General features: G+C 58.8%; 2 protein-coding genes across 3 annotated transcripts; one reads left to right on the top strand and one right to left on the bottom strand.

Moving 5' to 3' along the window:
- The first annotated feature begins 52 nt into the window (after positions 1 to 52).
- On the top strand, positions 53 to 9,300 carry PSPN (persephin). Of its 2 annotated transcripts, none has more exons than XM_075121688.1 (3): positions 53 to 679; positions 6,331 to 6,505; positions 8,195 to 9,300. In XM_075121688.1, exons 2-3 carry the CDS (start codon positions 6,358 to 6,360, stop codon positions 8,617 to 8,619), a joined length of 573 nt encoding a protein of 190 aa, XP_074977789.1. In that variant the 5' UTR covers positions 53 to 679; positions 6,331 to 6,357; the 3' UTR covers positions 8,620 to 9,300. The 2 variants fall into 2 exon arrangements, with proteins under 2 accessions (XP_074977789.1, XP_048687588.1); XM_048831631.2 differs by having other exon boundaries at positions 841 to 6,505.
- Positions 9,301 to 9,454: 154 nt separating this feature from the next.
- Positions 9,455 to 13,332, bottom strand: ALKBH7 (alkB homolog 7). Its single transcript, XM_048831630.2, has 4 exons — positions 12,943 to 13,332; positions 11,584 to 11,757; positions 10,804 to 10,928; positions 9,455 to 10,087 (listed from the first exon to the last, which is right to left on the bottom strand). The coding sequence occupies exons 1-4, from the start codon at positions 13,315 to 13,317 to the stop codon at positions 9,952 to 9,954; spliced, it is 810 nt and encodes a 269-aa protein (XP_048687587.2). The 5' UTR covers positions 13,318 to 13,332; the 3' UTR covers positions 9,455 to 9,951.
- Between the last annotated feature and the right edge of the window lie 360 nt (positions 13,333 to 13,692).

Raw genomic sequence — 13,692 nt, 5'->3', positions numbered from 1 at the left:
ACTCCTGCATGGGGCAGGCCCCTGCTCTGAGAGGGGTTTACGCTCGCTGCCTGCCCCACAGCGGGGATGATTCCCTCGCGCTTGGAGTCTGGCAGGGGCAGGGCCTCTGCTGCTCAGCCTGCCCTGGGGAGGAGCGGCAGGGTGCGGCCCTGTGTCCGTCTCCCCCACTGCCCCCGGAAGTGGCTGCTTTGCGGGATGCCTGAGATGCCGGGATTAATTCCCCAGCCATGGTGTGTGGTTCGGGTGAGCATTCCAGCGGCTCGCCGTCCCCCAGCTGGGGGGGACGCATGGGCACCAGCCTGGCCCAGCATCGCCACCTTTTATGGTGAAGCCGAGCGTGGAATCCAGGCCCGGGGTGACTTCATCCAACCTGGGCTGAGCCCTCGCCCTGGAGGGCCAGGCCCTGTGCATGCATCCCCCAGGGGCTGCGTGGGCCGGCTCTGCTGAGGAGCATCCTCCGCCAGCGGTGACTTCCTCCCGGGCTGACCCTAACCCTTGACCTGCTGTGCTGAGTCCCACACAGAGGCAGCCAGATTTCTGAAACCCCAGCCGCCAGCATGCCCAGCTTCTCAAAGGACACCAGCTCTCTCAGCCCACAAGGGGGAACCAACTGCAGGAGCACTTCCCGGCCACCCGCCCCCAGGGAAGCCACGTGAGATCCAGCCAACTTGTTTCACAAGTGAGTACAACTTCTACTCACTCCTGACCCATGCAGGACTTGACCTGGTGACATCTGGGCAAAACAGCCCAAGCCAGCTGCTCCTCCACGTGGACAGAACTGGGCCTAACGAGGGGGGGCATCTTCTTAAAGCCCCCCTTCTCTCCCCCCGCTCCCCCCAGGTGCAGAGTGCAAGCCGTGGCCTGCCTGAGCTGTTTTTCCAGTGGATTAAGAGCTGAGCCGATATGGAAAAGTCTCGGAGCCACCGGCCTTGATTTATCATCCCAAGAAAGAAAAATCCCCAGCCTTGCCCTGGTTGCTATTTATTATTTTTCCAATGCTCCTAAGGAAAACCTCCAGGCTTTGCCACAGGTGGGAGGCTGTGGACACACAGTTCAGGCCAGCTGAGCCTGCGGGGGCGCTGGGTGATTTATTGTCTCCTTCACCCCATCTCTGCTGGGCGAGCTCTCCCAGCCCAAGTCTCCGGCATGGGCTGCTCAGCTGTGTAACCCCACAGGTTGCATCACTGGCCAGCGGCGGGCCCTGATTAACACTTAGAGGCACCTGCCCTGGTTGATGAAGGTGGAGTGGTGGGTTCTGGCTGCCAAAGGGGCAAAAGCCCCTTGAATCAGGGCCTGTTAAGGGACTGTAGCCCTAGCCCCAAAGCCAGGTCACGCCTGAGCTGGGAAAGGCCCCATGTCCCATTCCCTGCCCCCTAGAGTCAGCCACTCTCCCTGCCCAGGGGCCGGCTGGAGCCACTGCCCTGATCTCCTTTCTTACCCACCCCGGGGCTGGATCAGAACCAATGCTGGAGCCTGGACTGCCCCTCTAGTTTCGTTTCCAGTCCACCCCCTTGCTCTGGGCGAAAGCAGAGTCTGTTCCACCAGGGGCTAGCAGGAGTCAGCTGGGCCGTGCCTCCCTCAAAGCAGAGCCATGATAAGGAGCATGAGCTTGGGCCCAGCCATCACGCTGAACCCGGGGCGCTGGCAGTTAACAGAACCCTGCCTGGTTCCTGGCCTGCGGGTGGAGGGACCCTGAGCCCATGTGGCAGGGAGCACAGCTCTGAAAGCCGGGGTCCTGTGGGGGTGGGGGCAGCAGGTGCCTTGCCAGGAAGGCAGAGAAGCAGAGGGCAGGCAGCCCTAGAGCTAAGGTGATTGCCCAGCTGGTGCTGCGGGAAGGGAGTGACCAGCCAGCCCCAGTGGGGTTGGGCCTATGGGGAAGCCAGCTGCCTCCTTGATCCCCAGCCAGCAATGGGAGAATGGGGGGCACAGTGACTCCTGCCCCATGTACCATGGAATGGGGCCCTCCACCATAATGTCTATGACAGGTCCGGGGTGGTCAGCGTGGGGGGGCAGGGACGCCTGGGTTCTGTCACCAGCTCTGGGAGGAGCGTGAAGTTGAGTGGTTACAGCAGCTAGGGGGCAGGGCTGGAAGTCAGGGTCCCAATCCTGGCTCTGCCATGAGGTGCTGTGCAGCTAAGTCCCTTCCCCCTTGGTGCCTCAGTTTCCCCATTCTGTCCAATGATGCTCCTGACCAGGAGGCTGCCCCAGCCTGGACCCCTGTGCGCCCCTCCAGCTGAGCATCGTGGAGTGACATTGAGCATACTCATGTGGCCAACGCCCTCCCTGCTGCAGCCAGTTCCTGGCCCTGCTACGCTGCCGCGTAAAGGAAAACCCAGCCGTGATTTATCCCCAGGGAGTCGGGCTGCCCTTGGCGCAGCCCCTGGCATTCCTCGCATTGCTCTCGCCTTTCCCCACATGCTGCTCTCGTTAGCCCGGCCAGCTGGGGGGGGCGCTGTGCTGGCGGGCCTCTCAGAGCTCCCTGCTAAAAATAACCCGCTGGGATGGGCCAGGAGATAACACCTGAGCCGCCTCCGTTCCTAGAGCCCAGCGGTGGGCAGAGGCAGCTGGTGTGTCTGGCTGCCAGAAGCCCCCCCCAGCCCCTTTGCCTCTGCAGCTAGTTCCCAGCCCCCCCATACTGGCAGCAGGGCTGGCTCAGGCAGGCCTCAAAGGCTGAGACCTGGCTCCTCGAAGATATTTAGGTGCCTAGCTCCCAGAATCAGGTGTCTAAATACCTTTGAGGTTGGCCACTGAGTGCCCGGGTTGGGGGGTGTTACTGAACAGCTGGGGGACTGGGGCTGGCCTTGCTCTGGAAAGGTCCTCCTCCCCTTGCCCACAGAGTATTTACTTCTTGGTGCAAGCACCCACTACAGCCCCTCCACATGGTACCCTGAGGGCCAGACTAATGGGAGTCAAATATCTCTGGCTCCCAGGTGGGAAGAGCTGAATTCTGCTTGTGGCGCTGTACAAGGTGAGGCCTGCAGATGTGTCTGTATCTAGTAGCAGTGAGTTCCACAGGCTTTTGGGCCAGCCACTGGGAACGTTCTGTCTCCCTGGAGTCAGCCTGGAGGGGAAGTCTAGTCAAAGTACAATCCCTGCATTACATAACAGAGCCTCACCCACCAGGGCTTCCTTCCCCGCCTCAACTAGCCTGTGTCTAGTATTTCAGGGGTTCAAAATGCTTTATTGTTAATGGCATCCCTAGCCGCTGGTGGGTGACAGCATCACCATTTGACAGAGGGGCAAGCACGGGCCATCTTTCCCTACGCAGTGGGGGGAAGGCTGGGCTCTGAAAACCAGAGCCCTGCAAAAGACCGAGGAGGAGGGAAGTCCCAGACTAGGAAACACTCGACCCCCACTTCCCTTTGGTGCTGGGAAGAGAACCCAGGCGTCCTGACTCCCACTCCTCCAACAACTAGCCCTCACTCCCTCCTAGAGCGAGGAAGAGAACCCAGGTGTCTGGACCACCCCCTTGGAAGTCTAGCCCATTCCCTTCCCTCTGGGGTGTTTCCACTCCTGCCATCTCCCTCCAGCCTGGCAGGGCCTGGCTTCACCACCCTGCTCGCCACTGGCACAGCCGGCGGAGGAGGGAGTGGAAGGAATGCGCTCGGCCGGCCCCAGTCCCAGACGGCGCCGAGCCCTCTCCTGTCAGCGCCGGCCCTGATTTATCCCCGGGGCCTGTGACGCTGCGTGCAATCCCCCTGCCTCGGCCCGGCGCAGGGAGATGTTCCATACACGGCAGGACTAAGCCGGGAACCAGACGGCTGCTCTTCCCCTCCGCCCCCAAATTCTTCTTCCTCCTTTGCTGACCTTTCCCTCGGCATTCCCGGAACGCAAGGACAAGTGGAAGCAGCTGAGCGCCTTCCCCGGGGAGTCCTACCTGCCCCACAGCAGTGGCATGATGGGAGATTCCCCACGGCACTGACCTACCCCGAGCCACCAGCTCACCCTGGGCTCTGTGGTAGATCTCACGCTACGCAGCATCCAGTCAGAGCTGTACTTGGAGGGGAGACCATCAAGCTGCCACCCAAGGCGCACACAGATGACAGAGGCCTGCGGCTGATAGTGAAGGGGGAACTTGTGGTAGGAAACCTCTAGGATTTACCTAGGGCCCAGCCCACGGCTCAGGGGTGTGGGGAAGCAGAGACCAGCTGAGCACACATGCTCATTAAAGGCTCCAGAACCTTCGTGTGGAGTTGGTGTCTGGCCAAAATCCTAGCTCCTCATTCCACTACAGCCCCATAATTGCCTGCTGCAGTTGCCCGCTGCCCTGCAGCGTCGCTCCACCCCAGAGCTGGGTGAGTGACCCAGACAGACCTTTGGGTTTAATGACACCTCCCTTGTTTGACTACTTGGGTCAAACAAGAATCCTAGAAACAAAGAGCTGGACGGGACCTCGAGAAGTCCAGCCCCCGGCACTGAGGCAGGACTGTGTAAACCTAGACCATCCCTGACAGGTGTCCATTCAACCTGTTCTTGAAATCCTCCAATGCCGGGGATCCTGCAGCCTCTGGAGCTTCGCGGAGTGTTAGAAAGGTAACCGAAATCTCCCTTGATAGGAGAAGGAACTTTAACTCCAGAGGTATTTAAGCTCTGGAGTAGGCATCCAAGCTGCTGTCTAACGGCTGTGGGAACCCCAAGGGGTAATGGGGTGTGAGGGCCAAGCCTGGGGCAGAGGATGGCAAAGGAAATTGGGCTGAGGCAGGAAGGGTTAGAGGCTGTGGTATCGGGGAGCCCCATGCAGGCCGCAGCGTAGGGGATGGGGCAGGTGACATAAGGGGGATTTTCTCTCTGGTTCATCCCTGGGCTGTGCTGGTGGGAGGCAGGAAGTTGGGGAGACAGAAGCATGGATGATGCAGATGGGAAAGCCCTCTAGCCCCTGCTCCCCAAGGCTGGGCTGGCTCCCGAGTTTATGGAAGAAGCATCCGAGTAGAACAGGGCACGGGCTCCTCCCGAAGCGCACAGCTCTGGGGAGGTGACCTGCCCTCCACCTGGTCTAGCAGGGGCGGAGTCTGTGCCACACGCAGCCGGCAGGCTGGCCACAAGCCGCCCAGGGCAGCCTTCTTCTAGCTTGGGATCAGAGGCCACATAGTGGCCTGTCCTGAAAAATAGGCCCCTTCTGACCTCTGGCTACCAGTTACCCCAACGCCCCACAGGCTGCCTGGATGTGGAGAGCTAAATCGGGCACCCCCACCTCCTAGGGCCAAAGGGGTTTGGGTGCATAGCAGGGGCTGCTGCCCATCTCTTCCTCTCCTCTTTATCTAGCCCAGGAAGCTGAGGGCCTGATCCTGCCAGCACCCTCCAGGGGAACCGCAGTGACTACAGGACTGGGTCAGAGGCCTTCCAGGGCCTGCCCCGAATCAGGGAGAGACGGGGGAGAAGGCAAAGTGCTCATGGGAGGAATTCTGGCTGGGGGAGGGTGAAGTGAACCTGATGCCCTGCACTGCCTCCTCTGGGCCTACAACTGGAGGGTTGTCTGTGGCAACTGCCCCCTGAGCTGCATTGTGGGAAAGGGGGAAGTTCAAGCCAGCTGAGCATTGCTGCCTCGCAGAGCCAGGAGAGGGAAACCTGCCTGATCTCCAGCGTGGAACCAAGTCAAGCCCAGTAAATCCCGGCTCCATCCCATCCACCAGGGCCAGGAGTCCCCCCTTTCCGGCCGTCTCGCCAGACAGACACAGGCCTGGGCAGCCCGTCCGGCCAGGCGCACTCATGCTCTACTAACAGTCTGTTACCAGCCGGCTCAACGTGTTACCCTAGCCCACCCCTGCCGCGACCCTATAATTTATGTACAATCCCCCTTCCATCTCCCCCCGCTCTCCCCCAAAGGTATTTGCACAGCAGATCTGGGTGTAATCAAGTCCAGGAATTTCCATTCAAGTATCCTGGGCTTTTTTTTTTTTTTCCCCAAGATTTTCAGTTAACTCTTTCAGAGGGGGAGAGAACGAGGATTTAACCCCATCCCAGCTCCCCAAACCCCACCGCTCTAACGTCGCTTTCAGTCAAACAACCTGGGGCCGGGGTGACGTGAGCGGGCGCAATGTACCGCCTTGGAGTGCAGTTCGCGGCTGGCCAGCTCGGCCGCGAGCATCCTACCGTCCAGAGTCAAAGACTCTACCCCGACTGCAAAAGAGAGACCGGATCGAATGCAGGGTCAAGACACCAACGCTAGAGACTCCGCTGGGAACGAGTCTCCTTCCAGCCCCCCTGAACCCGCCCTGCATTTGGCCCAGCATGGAATGTTTCAAGGATTACGAAGAGTTAACGCCTGCCCTGCCAACCCCCCAGGCCATCCCAAGGAGGATATAAATTAGAGATGAGCCACCTTCCTTTCAGAAGCCAACCCGGCTTAATTGGGGAAGGATGGATTCATCCCAGCTCCTCTGCAGCATCTCGTTCATCCTCCTGGTCAGACCCGCTGTCTCCCAGCCACTGGAAGACAAGAGGCCCATGCTGATGGAAGAGCAAGAGCCGGGTACCAGCATCAGGGACCTGCTCTGGGCACTCCTAGGTATGAGACACTTTCAGTGCTGTTCCCAGGCAGGGCAGTGCCAGGGTGGCGGGGGCATGTTCCCATTTTGTACGGTTATTTCCCCAACCCCAGCGATTTCTGGGCTAAGGGTAACTGACCTCAAGCTTTATCCTCACAAATGCCTGGGAGGCAAGGCAGTGCTATGATCCCCCTTGCACACATGAGGAAACTGAGGCACGGGGAGGCTAAGGTCACACAGGGAATCTGTGGTGGAGCCCGGAATTGCACCTGGATCTTAGTGCCCTAACGACGGAGTGCACTCTCTATGCTCACAAGGTAGAGTGGACAGCAGAGGGATGAATTTTCCAGCTGGCAGGGAGAAGAGTTCAGTTCAGTCCTCGGGGCCACTCAATCCTTGCTAAGAGGCTAGCTAGTGGCACGGCAGGGGAGGGTATATGTACATAAAATTACTGGATTAGAGCGGGCGATTCTGCTCTCTAACCCCAGCCATCGGACCGGCAGACCGAGAGCAGAGCAGCAGAAAGACATGCACACGCTAGATGTGCAGTATCAGCTGGTAGAGACGAGGGAAATTACCGCTATAAATCTAGGCGGCTGCACGCTCTAGGCACTCAGATACTGCAAGGGCTGAGCATGGAATAAATGTCTGGGTAGATCTGTGGGGGGGGGGGGGGGGGAAGGGGTAAACCCATCCCTCAGTTCACTGTCAATGGCATCACTCAATTAGCTGTACAAAGTCCATCGATCCTCATGCTTCAGGGCTTGAGGTGAGCAACAACAGAGGGGTCAGGAAGGTACTGCTTCCCCCTCCACCGCCCTAGTCCAATTATTAAATGACCAGCCACTGGGGATTTAGTTTCTTCCTCTGAAGCATCTAGTACAGGTCATGGCTGGAGTCAAGAGGCCAAACGGGATGGGCCATTGCCCAGATTGGATGCAGCAGGGCTACAGGACGATAGGACCCACTGGTGTGAACAAACGAGGGGGGATATGAGACCAGACCCAACAGGGGAGGGTATGGGACCCTCTAGTTTAGTCTGATACAGCACAGGGGGGATATTGAGCTAGTAGCGTGGGTACAACACATCCTGTCTTCCCCTCCTAACAATACAAAACCTCTGACTTCTCCAGCTGTGTCCACCGCAGGATCGCTGCGTGGAGGATCGGAGTAGCCTCCTGTAGAATCACTGGGATCCCCAATGGTTTGAGTCGCTTAAAACTTGACAGTGCAAAAAGCTCAGCATCGCTTCTCACTTTTAAACGATCCCATTGATGGGGCTTCTGCCAGCCTCTCTAGCCCCAGAGCCAGCCGTCCCGAAAGCCATCCGAGGTCACCCTTGCTCCTGCACCCCGGGACTCTCCTTGTCCCTTCACAGTGGCTATTCAGCTACACCCTGTCACCCAGGAGCCTTCGCCTCTCAGTCCCTGCAGCCTCTGGATTGCTGCTGCTGCTGCTGCTTTCCTCTGAGCTCCCTGCAAAGCGTCTCCACCTCCCTGGTGCCGAGTTTGTCCTTGGTTCAGAAGCACAATTGGCAGACAGGATTCTCCCCTCTTTGCCCAGTGGTGGCAGATCACCACAGGGGCAGTCTGGGCCATACAGGGGTTCCCTCTTCCCTGCTCAAGGAGGTAGTGGGTGGGATTCCGGGCCTGGGCTGTGCCTTCAGCACCCCTCCCCAGTTTGGCGTGATCTGTCTCTCTCTGTTTCAGAGACGCACATGCCAAAGGGACCTTCCCTGCACGTCCCGGACAACCCTAGAAACCTGCTGCCCTACGCCTCCCCCAAGCCGGCCAAGAGCCGTCAGAAACGCTTGTGGGAGCAGCCAGAGGAGCAGGAGTGCCGGCTGCGGAGCTTGCTGCTGCGCGTCAGGGACCTGGGCCTGGGCTACGACTCCGAGGAGACCATCCTGTTCAAGTATTGCAGTGGGAGCTGCCCCAAGGCCCGCACCAACCACGACCTGACGCTCTCCGTGCTGCTCCAGAAGAGCGAGATCCCGGCCCTGGGCGAGGAGAAGATCGTTGGCGACCCCTGCTGCCGGCCAACACACTACGAGGACGTGGCCTTCCTGGACAACAGCCACCAGTGGCATGAGGTGGAGAAGCTCTCTGCTTCTGCCTGCTCCTGCGTGGGCTGATGTCGCTGGCGGGAGGGTGCGTCAGCAGGGTGGGTGTAGTGCCGATGTTAAAGCAGTCAGTGTTTCTTCCTCCCACACCCTTGAACCCGTAGCCTGAGAGAAGCCCAAACTCCATGCCACAGATCCCACAGGATGGGGGCCGGGACTTTTGCCCTCCCTCTAGGGGTGGGAGAAGGGAACTGCTATCAAAACAACAATGGCATTCACTTCACACCACCCCCTCCTTCCAACCCCATCCTGTTTCTTTGCATTACTGAGATGCTAGCTTGTTTGCTAAGGCCTGGAACTTCAAAGGCATTTAGGCTCCTAACTTCCACTGAAAACAATGGGAGTTAGGAGCCTAAATACCTTGGAGGCTCTGAGCCCAAGATCCTGTCTGGAGGAGGTGTGCATGGCTCATGTACACACAGGTGCAGGGGGAGAGCTGGACGATAAGAGATATTTATGGATTCCTAAGTTATTTATTTATTTGGTTTCTTCCACTAAGGGCAGGGCGGGCTAGGGATCTCATTCCCGCTGCCTCCCTACCTGAGCTTCTTAGAGTCCCTTTTTAATTTATTTGCTTCTTTCCGCTAGTAGAGAGTCGGGATTGTGTTTGTTTGCTCGTTTTCAGGCATGTCTTGGGAACAGCTGAAATGTACGGTGGTTTCAAACTAATAAAAGCCGTGAAACTGATCAAAAGACGTGTGGCTATTTTGTGGTACAGATGGGAAAGGATTACTTCCTTCGAGCTAGCCCAGGGTCGTCCCTTAGGCAGACCACAATGCGGCCCTGTTTGCAGCTGGCCTTTAGGAACTACTAGAACAAAAATGATTAATAATAACTTTAAAAAAGATAGGTTAAAATAAATTATTTTTAATGAGGGAAATTCACCAAAATTCACCAGCGCCAGCGGTTCTCTTTAAAAACCAACAGAAGCAGCACACTTCTGTCTGAATTCTATTTACCTGCTGTTGTTAAAGTCACCCCATGCCCCGTCACAAAGATCACAGGGGAGATATTTCTATTTTAGATTTTACTTGTTGGGTTTAACACGGCCTATGCAATCAAGCCAGCTTCCCTTGCCCCGTGGGTAGCCAATACGGTGCATTAAATCATTTGTTAATGGCACTGCTGATGACACAGTAGGTACCTGGGTGGTTGTTGAGGGTACACACATCCACAGGCTCCTCCATGGCTGCGTGTTGACAGGAGAAGTCCCCTGGCTTAGTCTTGGCTACAAACCTCCATGGAGTGAAAGCGTCAACCAGATCAACTGAAAACAGTCAGCTCTGCTCCAGCCCGGAGAGGGGAGGAAGGCTGGTTTCCAATCCCACAGCTCCACTCGTGGCTCTAGCTTGGGGCTGGTGGCACTGGCAGGTTCCTGCAGATGACAGAAATCCTCCTCTCTCGCGGGATCTTCTGGCCATCAAAAAAGGACTCCTCGTCTTTGAGGATCTCGTGGGTGAACTCGTAGCGAGCTGGGCCCCTGTGAAAGGAGGGAAGAGAGGAAATCTGGCTCAGCCCAAGAGCCACTGGCCTCTATGACTCTATAACATATGACTAGGGAGACCCAACTTCAATTCCATGCACTACCACAGGCAAGTCACTTAGTCTTTGTGCCTCAGTTTCCACAGCAGTACACTGGGTATAAAAGCCCTGCTCTGTTCCACAGGGGGTTGTGAGAATAAATACAGTCCTCAGATACTATGGGGATGGACCAAAAATGGGCCTTAGGTAGAACCTCTAAGGGTGAGTCCAGTGTCCACGGCACATTCAGTCCTCGGCCTCTGCGCTGAGACTGAAATCAGGATGCCCAGTCTCCAGCCCCAGCTGCCACTAAGGGAGGCACTGAGGCCTAGTGGGTAGAGACTGGGAGTCAGGAGACGTAGGGTCTGTTTCTGGCTCTGCCACTGGCCCGCGGGGTGACCTTGGGTACGTCACTTTTCTGCTCTGTGCCTCAGTTTCCCCATCTGTAAAACAGGGATAATTATACTGACCTCCTTGGTAAAGCCCTCTGAGATGTGCTGCTGGTAAGAGCTATTCAGGACCTAGGGATTATTAACGTTCCTCCCTCCCCCACCCCTCCAAAACTAACTCCTCTCAGAAATCACCTCCTCTGGCACCTCTCACAAAGTTGACAGCAGAGACAAAGCGCCGTCATGTCTAGGGCTCGCCACACCCCCACCTGATGGGCCACGTTACCTGAGGATGTACAGAGAACGGCGCGGCAGCAACAGGTCCATCCAGTCCTCTGGGTTCTGTTCGCTGACCAGCCGCATCACACTGGAGGACAGCAAGGACAGCCCCGCAATCGTGCAGCCGCAAAACTAATGCGAGGAAGAAAAGTAACGATAAAAGCCAGTAATGCAGCCAGGCATTTCTATCCCATTGTTCATCCTAGCCCTTTGGAACCCAGCACGGAGGTCTCCCACCCAGCGATCGCGACCACCTCTGGGGTGGCACGCTGCAGCTGCTTACCAGCGCACAGCAACACATGGCAATTTTAGGACAGGGAGTGAAGAATCACATATCCAAAATGAAACTGCAGGGAAATTTAGGAAGAGCCAACTATTGACCTAAATTGGAATTAGGCCAGGATGTGGGGATACCCCCTCGCATTGAAAAAAAAAAAAAAAAACCCTGGGATCATCACTGCTAAAGTAGTCCTGCCTTTCTTTTTATTCTTCACCCAAAAGAGCAACCCATGATATCATGCTGGCACCACGCTGGGGCACTAGCTCAGAGCAGAGAGTGCCTGCCCCCTAGCCTGCTGAGCCACCCACCCCGATCCCTACAGAATAAAGGTTTTGCTTCCCAGCGCTGACTTAACCGTACGCAGCTCAGGATGAGCAATGAAGCCCGAGGTGCTCTGGCTGAAGGATAAAACCAAATGTCTCTGTTCTCTCTATCCCCACCCAGCCCCTTCGATCCTCCAGCCTCAGCTCCCTCCAACCAGATCGCATCTGAGCCCTGCAGCTTCACCTTGACACTGTCTATGTGAGGTTTGATGTAGCCGCTTTTATCCAGGTCAAGGACGTGGACTAGCGAGAGCGGAGACATTGCTGGCGGGAAGGCCGTACCCCGGACCCGCTGCAAGATTTCCTGGCTCTCCTCGCTCCACTGGGCTATCTCTGTTTCCCGGAAGCCATGAATAGCCTGGATGAGAGAACACCATGGTAACGAATTGGAGCGTCTCCGCTTTGTCCTGTGCCCAGGTAAGCCCAACCCCCGACTGACAGAGGGATGCTCCTCTGGGGGATGATTCCCTGTGCCCATCTTTATCCAAGACACCCCACACCGCACCTGGGGCCAATCTGAGCCGTATCAACCCACTCCTGCATTGGCTCCCATGACCTCCCTTCAGCACCCCCCATCCCTATGGTAGGGAATTCGCTCTGTTCCCCACTTCTCCTATGCCCAGCGAGCCAACATCCACCCTTCACATGCCCAACCCTTCAGGACACCTCAATAACTGGGTGGCCGGCTGCTAGCCAGCCACTCGCCTGTAAGGCCCACCAGCTGCCTGCCCCCTGCGCCCATCCCCCAAGACACCCTCCCCCCAGAGGAGCCATTCCCACCCCATAACCAGCTTGCTTCCCTTTTTCCACCAGGAGCCTCCTCTCCCCTGCCCCCAAGAAGCACATGCTCGACTTAGACCCGCTAAGACCACAGAAGTCAAGGAGAACCCCCTGGATACCCAGGCTGAGCCCCCACAAAAGGGCAGCTCAGCCCCCATAAGCTCCTATGGAGCCCAGCTTAGCCCCAATAACTGCAGCCCCCCAAGTTTCCCTGTTCAGAGCACATAGCGCTGCTCAGGCATCCAGAACCCAGCTTAAAACAATCGAGGGACCCCCCAAAATCCGCTTCGTCCCGCATCTCCCCAATAACGCCCAAAGGCTGCTAACTCAGACCTGACACCTGCTAGCTCCCTCCCCCACCCCGGGGAGCCCCACCCCCCATGTTCCCTCCCCAACTAACCCCCCCTCCGCCAATACTGAGCTCACTTCACAACCTGCCCCCTCCCCAAACATTCAGCTCCTCCCAGCTGCCCTCCTGCAGCTCAGCTCCCTGCCCACCACAGACCCGCCCAGTTCTCCCCATTGCCAGCCCCCCAGGCCGCCCCGCCCCCCGCCAAGCGCCCCGCCCCCTCCCGGCGGCCGCCCCGCCCCCCGCCAAGCGCCCCGCCCCCTCCCGGCGGCCGCCCCGCCCCCCGCCAAGCGCCCCGCCCCCTCCCGGCGGCCGCCCCGCCCCCCGCCAAGCGCCCCGCCCCCTCCCGGCGGCTGCCCCGCCCCCCGCCAAGCGCCCCGCCCCCTCCCGCGGCCGCCCCGCCCCCCGGCTCACCCCGTCCCAGTGGTCGAACTGGTAGCGGCGGCGGCGCAGCTGCGGCTCCAGCTCGCGGCCCAGCGCCGCCTCCTCGGGGCCGCTGAGGAAGCCGGGCCGCACCCCCGCCTGGCCCCGCAGCCGCCGCGCCACGCCCGGCCCCGAGGCCCGCACCAGCGCCGGGGCCTCCCCGCACAGGGCCCGCCGGGGCCAGGCGGCCGCAGCGCGGCGCAGGGGGCCAGGCCCGGGCGGGGGCAGGCGGGCCGCGGCGCGGTGCATTGTGGGCGGGGCCTGGCGGAAGGAAGAAAAATGGGCGACGCCCGGGGCATTGTGGGAAGTAGGGGCCTGGCCCTCGCTCTCCGCCCCCCCCCAGTGCATTGTGGGAAGGAGCGACATGGGCGTCCCTGACCCTCTCCCCCGGTGCATTGTGGGAAAGAGCGACATGGGCGTCCCTGACCCTCTCCCCCGGTGCATTGTGGGAAAGAGCGACATGGGCGTCCCTGACCCTCTCCCCCGGTGCATTGTGGGAAAGAGCGACATGGGCGTCCCTGACCCTCCCCCCGGTGCATTGTGGGAAGGAGCAACATGGGCGTCCCCGACCCTCCCCCCGGTGCATTGTGGGAAAGAGCGACATGGGCGTCCCTGACCCTCCCCCCGGTGCATTGTGGGAAAGAGCGACATGGGCGTCCCTGACCCTCTCACCCAGTGCATTGTGGGAAAGAGCGACATGGGCGTCCCTGACCCTCTCACCCAGTGCATTGTGGGAAAGAG

This window comes from Caretta caretta, chromosome 20 (genome assembly GCF_965140235.1).
Source record: "Caretta caretta isolate rCarCar2 chromosome 20, rCarCar1.hap1, whole genome shotgun sequence".
In the NCBI taxonomy this organism is placed as follows: domain Eukaryota; kingdom Metazoa; phylum Chordata; order Testudines; family Cheloniidae; genus Caretta; species Caretta caretta.
The sequence above is the reverse complement of the archived record's forward strand: the minus strand, read 5'-3'. Positions and strand labels throughout refer to the sequence as shown.